This window comes from Simochromis diagramma, unplaced genomic scaffold, assembly GCF_900408965.1.
Source record: "Simochromis diagramma unplaced genomic scaffold, fSimDia1.1 OVJJ01000361.1, whole genome shotgun sequence".
In the NCBI taxonomy this organism is placed as follows: Eukaryota; Metazoa; Chordata; class Actinopteri; order Cichliformes; family Cichlidae; genus Simochromis; species Simochromis diagramma.
In genome coordinates, this window is record NW_024386860.1 from 3,399,370 (window position 1) to 3,413,596 (window position 14,227).

The 14,227-nt window shown below is 38.2% G+C and overlaps 2 protein-coding genes across 2 annotated transcripts; both read left to right on the forward strand.

Moving 5' to 3' along the window:
* Positions 1-265: 265 nt before the first annotated feature.
* On the forward strand, positions 266-2,750 carry si:dkey-87o1.2 (uncharacterized protein LOC796684 homolog). The gene is made up of 4 exons (XM_040029738.1): positions 266-689; positions 910-964; positions 1,276-1,393; positions 1,491-2,750. Exons 1-4 carry the CDS (start codon positions 393-395, stop codon positions 1,522-1,524), a joined length of 504 nt encoding a protein of 167 aa, XP_039885672.1. The 5' UTR covers positions 266-392; the 3' UTR covers positions 1,525-2,750.
* Positions 2,751-6,457: 3,707 nt separating this feature from the next.
* Positions 6,458-12,211, forward strand: them4 (thioesterase superfamily member 4). Its single transcript, XM_040029739.1, has 6 exons — positions 6,458-6,840; positions 10,345-10,537; positions 10,647-10,809; positions 11,042-11,152; positions 11,662-11,786; positions 11,921-12,211. Exons 1-6 carry the CDS (start codon positions 6,727-6,729, stop codon positions 11,962-11,964), a joined length of 750 nt encoding a protein of 249 aa, XP_039885673.1. The 5' UTR covers positions 6,458-6,726; the 3' UTR covers positions 11,965-12,211.
* Positions 12,212-14,227: the final 2,016 nt, after the last annotated feature.

The window sequence follows — 14,227 nt, forward strand, 5'->3', positions numbered from 1 at the left end:
TTTTGGAATTATGGAGGTTATTATTTGGCCTACTAATTTATATACGTGTGTGTGTGTGTGTGTGTGTGTGTGTGTATACTATGTTGAAAGCAAACAGCAGATGTTAGGCCTATAAGAGAAAGGCTCGAGATAGGCTGATCATGATGCAAATACATCCCAAGTGTTTGTTTAAGTGACTGCCAACAAGAGCAAGCGAGAGAGAGGGAGTGCCACAGGAGCAAACAGGTGGTTTGTCACGCCCATCCAGTTCAGCAGGTAACGCAGCCTGCGAGTTTCCCGTCACACCGGCGGACTGGTAAGGAGACGCGTGCGCAAGGTCGGAGACCTGGGATGAACAAGTGACCCTCAAGAGTTCTCCATCGTGTATCCCGTGTCTCCCCATCGAAACCAAGATGAAGCTGGCGATGGCGTTAGTTGGCCTGGGTGTTGTTGTGATGGGTGTCTTGATTTTCCAGGTCGTGCATCAGGAATTCCGCCTGAGTCACTTAAAATTCCGCTTAGTGGAGAACTCGGCGCAGGTTACCAGGAAAGAGGAAGGCATAGTCGAACTGAAAGCCAAAATCTCCGAGCTGCAGAAATCGCTGGACGACGTCAACACAAAGGTGGAACAACTGAAAAAGAAAAAGGCAGAAATTGAAAAGTCATCGGAGGACGCGGGTAAAGGTCTGGCGGCCTGTACCACGGAGAAGGCAAGGCTCGCGGGCGCACACACGCACACAATTGCACTTCGACTCTCCACAGGTTTTAATTCATTTGCATGCTCGTGCAGTCTAAACATTAACAAAAAGAAAAAAAGAAAATGATCATGTGACTAACTGTAATACATTTAAGTATTTGCTTGATTGTCTCTATTTGAGCTTCATTCCGCAGTAAACCGTAACTGCTGACTTCCACTTGTTTTCGCATTAGGAGAAGGCGGAGAAGACGAGGGATAGTACAACTGGGGGAATAGATAAACTCAAAGGTAAGCCAGCTTTCTGTTTAAGTTCTGCTTTGTTGTTATGAGCTCTGGACTGACAGATCTACAAATATGTTTGCTTCTATACAATGATATGGATCACATAGGAGAATAAGACAAGCATTTCTCTGTTTGCATTTTTAAATGCACTGGGTGTCCCCCCCCCCCAAATTTGTCTACACAAGCAGAAAAAGAACTGTTTCATTTTTACATTCCTTTATGAAAAACCTGTAAAACCAGCTGTTGCAACACTGAGCCACACGGGCTTACTTGGAACGCAAAGCTACCTCATTTGTTGTTATCTTTTATTGTCTCAGACGATCATGAAGCGGCTAAAAGTCAAGCCCAGGAGAACATTCAGAGCTTGAAAGAGGAGATTTTTAATAGAGATAAAGCAGTCTGTGCCTTTCTTGATACAACCAAGGACGAAGGACGGTAAGATTTTAATCACCAGCATGCATCGTCAGTAATAAATTGGATTACGCCTCTATTGCAAAACTGAAAACTGTCTTTTGATTTCTTGATTTTTCAGGAAGTTGTGTGAAAATCTTCAACAATCACAGTGAAGTCACCTCAGAACTGTTCAACAATGACTACCAACTTTTTCAGAAAAATATTTGTGCATCCAAGTTTTGTATCACCACTAAGGTTATTATGGAATAATAACAAAAAAAGAAAAGAAATTCTGTGCATTCACTCAGAGAACAAGTATACAGACATGTGGACTAGAGAAATTCATTTCATATCATAAGAAGGCAATGAAGGTTGTATTTGTAATGTATAATGTGGGGATCATCCGACAAAAATTCTATGTGCTCAAAATGTTGCGCCTAATATGATGATATAACAATAGAAATAAGCAATGTAAATAATAGAAATAACTATTTGGTTAGTTATAAGGAAAGATTATGGTTTGGTTAAAGTAACCCTCGTATCAACGTTTGCCACGTCTGTCTGAGCGTTCTGTGACAGTGTGTTCGAGCTGAAATAACCCCTGCAGAAACTGTTTAACTGCTATGGTTGGGTACCTGATGTGAAACACTGTAGTGTCTCCTTTTATCACATTATGTTTTACTATTTTTTAGTTATTCTTTCGAATGTAATAAAAAAATAGAAAAAGTGCACTTATTATTGTAACAATGTACAACACTTTCATTTTAGCTCAGGCAGTAATGAAAAAGCGACCTTGCAGTTATTTTGCACTGGTTTTATGATTGTGGAAACAATATTTTTGCTAAAAAAGTTCCTGTAATTTCTTGTAGTAAAATAAACCAGATAGTTTTTTAAAAGGACACACGGACCCAGATTTTATTCAGTTTCTGTTTGGTTTTTATAAAGTTGATGTACTATTAATGCTTTGGGCTTTGGGCCATAAACAGCAGACCTTTAAGCAGTCTAGAAAATAGATGCAATGTGTGTAAAAGTGTAAAAGCATTGTATATATCAGTTAATACGACTCTGAATAAAGGAAGCCAAAATGATAAAACGTTTTAGATTTAAGAGGCAAAACCTAAATTATCACGTCTGTTCAAATTAATGCTCCTTTAACTCCCCCTGGTGCAGAACCTAGGTTAAGACAGAGCATGTTACTGACATTGTGCTGATACAACTGAGGAAACACTTTCTTACAGGGGATCTTGTTTGGAGGAAACTATTACAAGTACAATCTGAGTACACTGAACTTGTTACAAAACGTCTTGTATGAAATTAGATTGCCAAAAGCATTTATTGTGGGTTTAATGAGTGCTGTATGGATGTACAATTACTAAATAAAGCGTTTTGTGTTCCTAAAGTTCCTATAAGTTAACAAGCGCAACCTTATTATTGCTCATTTCTAAATATTGTTTTACCTTTACCTTTGCGTTCATGCAGTTCCCTTTACCGGCTTCAGCTAATCTGCAGGCAAGATGCCTTTCCTTATGGTTTCATGATAGCCTTGTATTGAAAATAACCTGTATTTGTAAAGTATATAACGACACTGAATCAATTACAAACATATGATAATCACAAATTATTATTATAAATAATGCATTAATATTCTAAATGTTTTGTTTTGCTGTTGTTGTTCTTTTGAAAGTTGTTACAGAAATAATTGCTACCTCTCCTTCAACCTCCACCCACTTGCAAACTTTTAAAATGTCATCTTATTATCTTTTTAATTAATATCCGAATAGCTAATCATTTGGCACCAACTCAAAACATTCTGGCATGTAAACATTTAAATGACCTGCTCAAGTTAGAACTGAGCATCAGAATGAAGAAGGAAAGTGATTTAAATGACTGAAGGTGGCAGGGTTGTTGGTCCCAGACAGGCAGGTGTGAGTATTTCAGAAGCTGCTGAGCTGCACTCTTAGAAGGGATGTGTTAAAATTGACACATCATGTGTTAAATTTTAACACATGTGCTGCATCAGATTAGGGACAACACATGATGTGTCAGTTTTAACACAATTAATGTGTCTGCTCCTTTAACACATCTTCTGTGTTAAAAAATGTAAACACAAGGATGTGTTATTTTGACACAAAGATGTGTTAAAATGTGTACATTTCAATTTTTTTTTTTTTTAAAAAGGAGAAAAAAAGATGGGTATATATTATACATTTATTGAATTCCATTTTTTATTTGGCATATTATAAATCATTACAAACTGAATGAACAACAGCTGTCAGAATCTTTTCAATTAAAATGTTTTAAATTCAATTTTAGCCAAAGCTACATCACAATTTTTACTTGACAAAATCAAACAAAATTCATATCTGACTAGCTTTCTATCTCTCTAGATCATTAAAATGTCAAAAAAAATTGAAAAAAAAAAAAAATAAGTGATATATCTACATATCATATCTATACACACACACACCACATTTATATCTATATACTATATATAATATCTCTATATATATATATATATATATATATATATACACATATATATATATACATACATACATACATATATACACACACACACACACATAAAAATATAAATGTTCTGATATAATCCAGACAATACATGAATTAAATTTTTTAAAGGTAACAATTGTCATCTTTAACAAATTGTCAACACTTAACAAATGTGCAGTTGCATGCAAACAGAAAAACATACATTTTGGCAAATATAGCATCCAGGTCATACAATTCTGTACCTTGGGTTTAAATACGAAAATCAAAAATTTCAGCCAATCAGTTCATATTGTCTGACCTTTCCACTGCATAGGCATAAAAATGGTCAGTCCTGATAAACAGTGTATTTGACAAAGATGCCAAATGAGGTTTCTCACCTCTGTGAACAGAGACTCTCTACATTTTGGACAGGTGAACATTTTACTTGCATCCTTTAATCTGTGCAATCAGCTCCAGTACTTTGGTTTTCCTTTGGGTGGACAGCGGCAGGTCATAGACAAACTCAAAGAAGGTGAAGACGGAGCCAAGTGGTACTGGATAGGACAAGTTAAATACCCAGTACAGTTTGAAAAGCTTATCCACAGCACACATCAGGCCATCATTCAGAGAAATGGTTACTCTGTCATTCTTAGCAACAATGATGTACTGCCTGGTTGCCCTCTTTAGATCACCGATGCATATCAGCTGGGGTTGGTGTGTTGTGGATGATGCTTCAGGATCACTGCAAAGCGATGCAATACTTGTTCCAGGCTTGGAGATGGGGAAGATAAAGATAGATTTTTAGAGAAGTATTCAGTGAGGTGTAGACAAATGCTTTCCTCAGGTAAATACAGTGAGAACTTTACTGAATACATACCAGTGCAAAAAAGGCTACAACGACTGGCACCAACTGGTGGGAGTAGGTGTGTTAACACATGGCGGGGGGGGGGGGTGGTGTCTTGTTTCCAGGGCAGCTACTGATTTGAGCTTCGGAATGATACTGGCTTCCCATTTTCGCAAAAAGAGGTCCACCTTTCCTCCTGTAAGATTGCCAAACCCCAAGTCCAGCCTACAGAAAGAAAAAAAGTGTTTAAGTTTAAAATGAAGCATTAAATACATTAAATCAAAAGTACATTCTGTCCATTTGGTAGCTGTATGGCCAAAAATCAAACTTTACAGTATCACATTTCTGTTACCCATTCCACATCAAGCTTACCTACACAGTGAAACATAACAATTTACTTGGAGTGGTATTTGAATACAAGTCCATTATTCCTTAATTTTAGCTATGATTTGGGTCCCATCAGACCCTGAGAAAAAATTAGGACTTTTTAGTTGATGTGATATTGTTTTACCTTTACCTTGGCGTTCATGCAGTTCCCTTTACCGGCTTCAGCTAATCTCCAACATGCTGGGATTTTCCCACACAAACTATTTCCAGTGTTTACAGAGAATAGTCTTAAGAAGAGAAAAGATTAGCCCTTTATTGTCACTGTACACGTACATCAAAATATCACGCAAGCAGCAGTTCTCTGAGTGAAAATGTCTTGTTTATGCCAGAGGTCAGAGCAGACTGACCAGGCTGCTTGACCATACTGGGCTTCACAACCCTCAGCTAAGAACAGGACACTGAGGCTACAATTTGAACCAAAAATAGAACGATAAAAGACCTGGTAAATGGTGCTTGGTGTGATGAGTCTTGATGTCTGCTGTAGCATTTCAATGATGTGGTCAGAATTTGGTGTTAACTACATGAAAGTTTGGATCAATGAAAGCATGGATTCAAACTGCCTTGTGTCAATGCTTCGGACTGGCGATTGTGGTGAAATGTTTTTTGGGATACTTTCTTGTCCCATTTTGGGTGCCTTAATACCATCTCTTTGTGACTAAAGTGTAACCATCTTCTGAAGGCTGCTTCCAGCAGCATAATGCACTATGTCACAAAGTTCAAGTCATCTTTGTACTCAAATGGCCTCCACAGACACCGGAGATCAATCCAATAAAGCACCTTTGGGATGTGGTAGGACAGTAACAGTTGCAGATAGTAAACTATTATCTATTATCTTGTCTCTTACGTTTAGATTTTTATTTGCACATTACTTTTTAAAATTGCGTTGCATTAGCTAAGTTAACAATATAGATTAAAAACTTTATATGTGCTATACCAGAAATAAGTTCCAAATATTGCAATATGCGTAAGTAAAGAAAGTTATATTTCTAATAAAATAAATGTTACGTACTTTAATCTCTAAGCTTTATGAGTAAAATAACTACAGAAAAATAATAATATATAATAATAACTCTTAATTTTTTTTATTGTCTAATCCCCATGTGATCTAAGTCTCTCTTATAAAACTATTTACTTGTTTTCTACAAATGTGTAAAGTTTTTTTTTTTTTTTTTTTTTTTTTTTTTTAAACTTAATCACTATTAAACTTAATCAACCATTAAAATCTGCCTTTTTGTCTCGGAAAAGTTAGAAAAAATAATGGTGGTTACCACGGGAACAGAAAAAAAAAAAAGTTCTATTTGACACCCAATCATATTGGAATCTGTACGGCACGTGACTCTACCTAAACGACGCAATGGCAGAACTCCCTCACGCCGGAAGTTTACAGCCTGATCTTGACAAATGAAAGTCACCGGTAAAATAATAGCAGTGACACCCGCCATAGGACGTATTCCTATTCTGTGGAACATAAACACGAGTCAAAGATGGTTAAGTCACTTTTATTTTTAAAGCAGACCAGTGTTTACTGCAGCGACCGTAGTGTGTTTGGGCGCTAACTGACGAAAGCATTTGCCAGCTAACTCTCAACGACCAGTTACAGGATCATTTATCTACCTCAGAATATAGAAGATATCACCGCGGGGACAGTTTACAGATGGCAAGGAGACTGGGTCGAATATTCAGGGGCTTTCAGAGCCTCGGTTCACTCGCATTCATGAAGTCTGAACTCAGCAACCTCCCTGCCAGCGTTTCATTGAAGAGTATGGTGGTAGGTACATCTGTGAGCCGTATTTTATGAAATACTTTTTCATGCTGTATGTGAGTTGTTTGCCGTGTCATGTTCTCCTCACTCCTGCCAGATGTTTCTCCAGTGTTGTGACTGTACTATCCCACAGCTAAAAAAAACAAAACAAAACACATGGCCAGCGTGAGAGTTTGTTAGCTTGTCGCAAAAAAAAAAAAAAAAAAAAAAAAAAAAACCACAACAAACGAACACATTTATATAAGATGACTATAACGTAGTGATTACAACTTAAAATAGCAGGCCATGTCACTACAACACGACCACAGAGGTCAACATCATCACAGATAACATAAGAAACACTTTATCGAAGAGTTGAAAAATGATTTTGTTAGCACAATTAAAAATGAAGTTCATTCAGTTCTTTTTCTTTTTGTGTTCTGCTTTGTTTTTGCCCTCCATCTCCCCTATATAATGTTTTAAGAAAAACAATAAAAAGAAAGTGAAAAATGAAGTTCATTATGACAAACATGTAAACAGTAACAAATAATAGTGTTGTAGCTAAATATAATAACATACAATCATGTGAAGAAGGTTTTCCGTACTTCTTCCTGTTAAAAAGTACTACTAAAATGTACATCCTGACTGTTTCCATAGGAATTAGGTATTCGAGTTTATATGAGTTAGAATTTATAAGATCATAATAACCTCCACATTTACATCAAGAAAATTAAATTATCCTGTTCTAACTCTTTACTCTTTGTGCTAACAACTAATTGGCAATAAGGTCATTTACAATAGCAGAATGTCTCTATGCATGCAAGTGTACATATGCACCTCAAACACACAGGCATACAAACAGAATTAGGAGGGTAAGTATCAGTCAACTTCTCCTAATGGAAGTAAGACAACAGATTTATTCGATTTTAAATTATCAGCAATTCCTAAGATCTTTATAAAGGCAGACGTTTTGGCATTTTGCTGGTGTGGAGTATCCAGTCTTCCCAGGAGTTGACATCACAACAAATTCTCCCCAAGGTCAGATCGTGCAATGCTCAGAGAAATTGCAACATCTCAGACTCTACAGGCTTCAGTTATAATGATAAATATTAAAGTTCATAACAGTGCAGTTAGAAAATGACAAATAGGGTTTGCTTGGAAGGGCTGCCAAGTGAATGTCTCTTCCTTATAAAAAAGAGTTTGGCTGCATGGCTCAGGTTAGCAAAGTACCACCTGAACAAACATATCAGGAAAAATGTCCCTTTGACAGATGAGACCAAAGTGGAGGTGTTTGGTAAAAACGAAACAGAGCATATGAATACAAACACCTCAAACTAGGGCTGCACGATTTTGCATAAAATGAGAATCACGATTTTTTTGGCTTAGAATTGAGATCACGATTCTCTCACGATTTTCTTTTCCAGTATAAATATTTATTGTATACAGTATAATTCCAGTATAATAATTCCAGTATAAATATTTATTGCACTTATTAACTGCACATCAACTTCGTAACAGTTGAGACTGAACATAAAAACAATAAATAAACATAAAAACAACAAATGTCTCACGTTTTGTTGTTGCCGCAAAATGTTGTACTGCTTGAAATTCCGTCTCCACCGTTGCTCGACACTGCGTGTATAGAGCAGGTAGTGCAACAATAGAAAAATAGTTGCGGGACGGCACTGTGTAGCGTTTGTCTAGGGCGTTGATCACTTTCCTAAATCCCTCGTTTTGCACAGTGTTGATGGGAGCCATATCTTTGGTCAGGTGATAAGTAATAGCCTCCGTAATTTCTTTGTGCCTGCGGGAGTTCGAGGTGTATAGGGAAGCGCTGTATAAGGTTCCCGTTATTGATGTTTGGGTGGTTGACCGGGACGGATTTTCTCCTGTCACTTTCTCGTCATCCCTGACGTGCTCTCCGTTGTTTTTTCCCTGCTAATTTTAGCATCACACGGCACAGCTTCTGTATCACGTGGTATAAGGCTCCGCCCTTGTCATTTGTTGAGCAGGAAGAGTGAGCGCTTGTTTTCATGCAGATTACGTCCTGGATCAAAATGCGGTACAATCGTCGTCATGTTTTGTTTTGTTTTTTTTAAATCGTTGTCATTTGGAAATGAGATCGCTTATTTTCTTATTTTCTTTTTCAGCCATTCTGTTGTAGATTTACTGTTGTTGTGTTTGAAATCATTGTCTTGTTGCATGACTCAATGTCAGCTCCACTTTTGGTGTCAGACAAATGTCCTCACATTTGAATTGTTAATACGGGTACTGCAAGGTACCCAGCTCCTGTGGCTGAAAAGCAAGCCCAAATCATCACCGCTCCACCACTGTGGGTTTGAGGTAGGGCTGCACGATTAATCGTTAGAAAATCGCGATCTCGATTCATACTTATGTGCGATCTCATTTCCAAATGACAACGATTTAAAAAAAAAAAAAAAAAGGAAATGAGATCACACATAAGTATGAATCGAGATCGCGATTTTCTAACGATTAATCGTGCAGCCCTACCTCAAACCCACAGTGGTGGAGCGGTGATGATTTGGGCTTGCTTTTCAGCCACAGGAGCTGGGTACCTTGCAGTACCCGTATTAACAATTCAAATGTGAGGACATTTGTCTGACACCAAAAGTGGAGCTGACATTGAGTCATGCAACAAGACAATGATTTCAAACACAACAACAGTAAATCTACAACAGAATGGCTGAAAAAGAAAATAATCAAGGTGCTGCATTGGTTTGCCAATATCAAATATAATAAATATAATATCCAATATCAAAATATAGCTATTGTTGCGGCTACTCCAACCAATGGCCGCGGCAGGCTAAACATGAGGACCCTGATGACACGCAACAATAAACGCATACCATACACTTCTGTATCATTTGCTTCTTTATTTCCACATGCAACCGTCCAATATGTACATCGGCACATAGGATTAACTACTAAACAAACGCACAGATTGCACAAACAAATAACTGCAACTTATCAATAACTCCACTAACTATTATGTCAAATTACAACCTGGTCTATGGCATCAATTAGTACTCAAATATACAAACACCATCAAGTTACAGTCAAATATATCAAATCATTCAAGTTGCGCTCAAGTTGCGATCACGTTGTGTTCAATTTGCATTTATATTGCGATAATATTACGAACATGTTGCGGTCAACAGAAAGTTTTGCCTCGTGCTCACCCTACCTTCTGCTCATCACATCAGGTGCTGTGAATAAGTGAGTGCAATCACATTTATCTTATACCACACCCATGAGACACGCCCCACACCCGTGCACCAATACAGTGAGTCCATTTAAACCAATCCACTTAGTCAAAAGGGAACAACTCATATGGCTCCTACAGCTATATTAATACTTTTCACTCATTTGGAAAATGTTTTCATGACCCCCGTTGACTTAATAGAACCACAAATATTAAAGCAGCATCCATATGGTATCTATATGAGACATCCACACTTTGTCATTACCCTTTCACTACTAACAGACATTGTAATTCATTTCTCTGTTTAGCGAGCGCTTCCATCACTCTTTTCATCCAACCCCCGGGACTTCAGCCTTCCTAACTCCTCATGGGGCACAGAAATGAGGCAGCTGTATGAACATTATAACAGCCAATGTGAGGCAGTGACAGATGGAGGAGAGGAACAGGGTGGACTATGGAACAGACTGCCAAGCTACAATCGTTCTCTGAAGTATGCTGCAGGTAAATATACAGACCAAAAAGTTTACCTGAAATAAGAACAAGAGAATTTCCAAAAGCTCCAAAAGCTTAACGTGGCTGCTGAATGTTCACTTGTGTTCTTTCCCATCAGGTGGAGTATACCTTAGCAAAATAATCCAGGCAAAAGCTCGTCTTTTCACCCGCAACATCAGAGACCCGGGGGCAGCATTTGAGTACGTTATCTTTGCTAACAAAAAGGAGCAAAGGTGTGTGTGCATTTTCCAGGCTGGACACCTTCTGGAGGGACCACCAGGGTGAGATAACACACTCCTGTCCAAGCTTATCGAAGTCTGTGCTTTTCACGTTGTTATACTCCATTCTCTTTGTCATCCTCTCAGCCAGCAGCTTTCCAGTAAACTCAAAGTGGCAGAAATAAATGGGAAAAAATAAAGGAAGACTTGTGAATTTTTAGCTAGACTTAACTCTAAATGTTCCGTCAAATCTCATAAGTTTTACTGTCTCATGTACCAATGTCTGTGCTTCCAGAAATGTCCACGGGGGGGCGATAGCCACTATGATTGATACCGTGACAGGAACTCATGCTTGTGTGCATTCTGGACCTGTTATGACTGCCAACCTCAACATCAACTACCGCAGGTACAAGAACAACAATCAGCAAATTGTACATGATAAGAATATTTATTGAACATGTAGCACACCTTACAGAAATATGAGGATTAAACTGTTTAGTATATTAAAGGAAAAAAATGTTAGATGTTTTCATGTGTGTTGTCCTGCTTGTTAACATGGAGCATATTTAGCTGCTGGGCCGGGTTTATGGAAGTGTCACTGAGGCGGTCATGCAGAAGTCATGAAGGTTTCTCCCTGCTCCAAGTCAGTATAATGAAGATCGACTCTGAATGATGTCACATAGATAATTCATTGTGGAAATTAAATATGCAGCATCGGTGTCACCGAGTCAGCCCAAACGGTTCACTTTCTTTGGTCAAGCACGGACCAACAGACATTTGCTCGACTGCCCAGTTGTTCTGTTTAACACATAGCAAAATATGAATAATTACACATATAATTAACACAAAGTAACACCTCTTAGTGCACTACTTTGATCATTTACTGTGAGTTTCATCATTTTGTCTTGTTCCAAGTCCCATCCCGCTGGGAAGTACAGTGTTGATCGAATCCTCTCTGGATAAGAAGGAAGGCAGGAAAACGTTAGTTTCGTGTAAAGTGACCAGTGCTGACGGCGCCAGATTGCACACAGAAGCAACAGGTAAAGCAACAGGTTTTCCCCCTCATACACACACACACACACACACACACACACATACAAAATCTCAGATGGACATGTTACTGTGAAAGCTGCTGGTAAGTGGCACATCTGCTTGTCTGTTTTCTTCTCTGCAGCACTGTTTGTGTCAATCGGCGTCAGCCAACTAATGAAAGGATGACACGAACACGCCAGCCAGCCATCTATGAAGAAGGAGACTTCAGAAACAGTGTGCATTTTTTTTGTTTTGTCTAAGTGGGCCATTAGGTTTTGTTTTTTTTTTAATTAAAAGGATGTACATATTTTATAGGTGATAGAAGGAAACTGGGCAGCACGGTGGCACGGTGGTTAGCACTGTTGCCGCATAGCAAGAAGGTCCTGAGTTCAATTCCACCATCAGGCTGGGGTCTTTCTGTGTGGAGTTTGCATGTTCTCCCCGTGTTTGCGTGGGTTCTCTCCGGGTACTCTGGCTTCCTCCCACCATCCAAAGACATGCAGCTTGTGGGGATAGGTTAATTGGATAATCCAAATTGCCACTAGGTGTGAATGTGAGTGTGAATGGTTGTCTGTCCCTATGTGTTAGCCCTGCGACAGACTGGCGACCTGTCCAGGGTGTACCCTGCCTTTCGCCCTATGACAGCTGGGATAGGCTCCAGTGCCCCCCGCGACCCTGAAAAGGATAAGTGGAAGCGAATGGATGGATAGAAGGAAACTCTTATATTAAATAAAAAAGTTAACCTTCTATTTATACTACTAATATGTTGCATTTGATCTGATACTTAGCTCTACTTGACTGCTGCTCCTTCACGTTACTAACTCATGAACAAATTTACTGAACTAATTCAGAAGTATTGATGGTATTGATGCAGTATTGATGGTTTTAATTAAGACTGCTGTATTTGAGAACAACATTATTGATTTAAATGTACTGTTCATTTATTTATCATTTTATTTTCTCCAAAAAAGCCTTTCCTATTGGTATTGTGTTGCTCATGCAGGTGGTGTGTTTGTCAGAGTTAAATAATCTGCATTGAGAAATAAAACGTTTTTTGGGGATACTTTGAAACGGATGATCTTTACATTTGAGTAGATACCGTCAGACTTAATCCTGAAATAATTCTGTGGTAATCTGCTGAACTTAATGATATTCATAGGTTAATACTATTAATAGTAAACACTGTGTAGTAAATGTTGAAAGGTTTAATTAAGGGATACTGAAATATATGTGATACAACATCAGCTTACTACTTTTTGTCAGTAAATCACACAACTGAAGGACGAATGGGTTCTAAATTTATTCTTGAAGTTTTGTGTCCCTTACATCACAAATGTTACAGTTTTGTTTTTCATGTGTGGGTTGTAAACTGTTACCCCACCGTGTGGTGGTTGTGGTTTTATTTGAATGTGGGGTGTGAATTTGCATGCCATGAGAAATTATGACATACAATGAAGGCACGAGGACTTCAAACCCAAAATCGTCACGACAACTGGCTGTTTTTTACACGAGCTGGTTATTCTCGTTCACTCTGACACTTTGAACGCGTTTCTACATTCAGAAACGGCTGACGGATGCCGCAGTATGCCATAATAAGTAACACAGTCCACATCACAGAGATCAGTGCTGCTCTAGCAGCCACTGCAGACCACAGTTCTACAAAACATGACACCTGAGAGTATGTAGAGTACTGTTTTTGATTAAACACATACTGTACTGACTATAGGTTGAGGACAACATACCTCCCGAATAGGCTGGCATCTTGTAACTGAGGAGCAATTACAAAATGACTCCAAAACATAAAAATATTATATGTGGGATTAGTTTTTTTTAGGGAGGTAGCAGGTTCACTTTCCAAATATAATATCAAAATGTATACGATGACTACCTGACCTTTCAGAGCTAAGTTAAAGTCATAATGCACCATGTCCAACCAGCAATATTTAAGAGCAAAGCCTTCCTGCTTGTAACTTTACATAGACTTTCAAATGGCTTCACTACAGTTGCTGAGACCATGACATCAAATGTGAATGTTCATTATGCAGTGCAACCCAATTAAAAAGTATTAGTTTAGCTATATTTTCATTTCAGATTAGTTTTTACCTTATAGTTGTTTTGTCACATTTACAGTCACATGAAAAACAAAGATTGTATTGGTGTCTGTGTAGCCCTGTTAAAAAGCAAAGTACACCCCATAATTCAACGTCTTGTAGAATCAACTATATAATAATACAATAACCTGAAGTACTTATTCTCTTCTTGCTTTTGTCAGTCTCTCACGTCATGGTGGAGGAATTTTGGCTCACTCTTGTTAACAGTGTTCCTTTAGTTCATTAAGGTTCATTCATGCACACCTCTCTTAAGGTCTCACTACAACATTTCAGTCTTGTTCAAGCCTGGACTTTGACTTGGCTGTTGCAGCACCTTGATTATTTTTCTTTTTTCACTC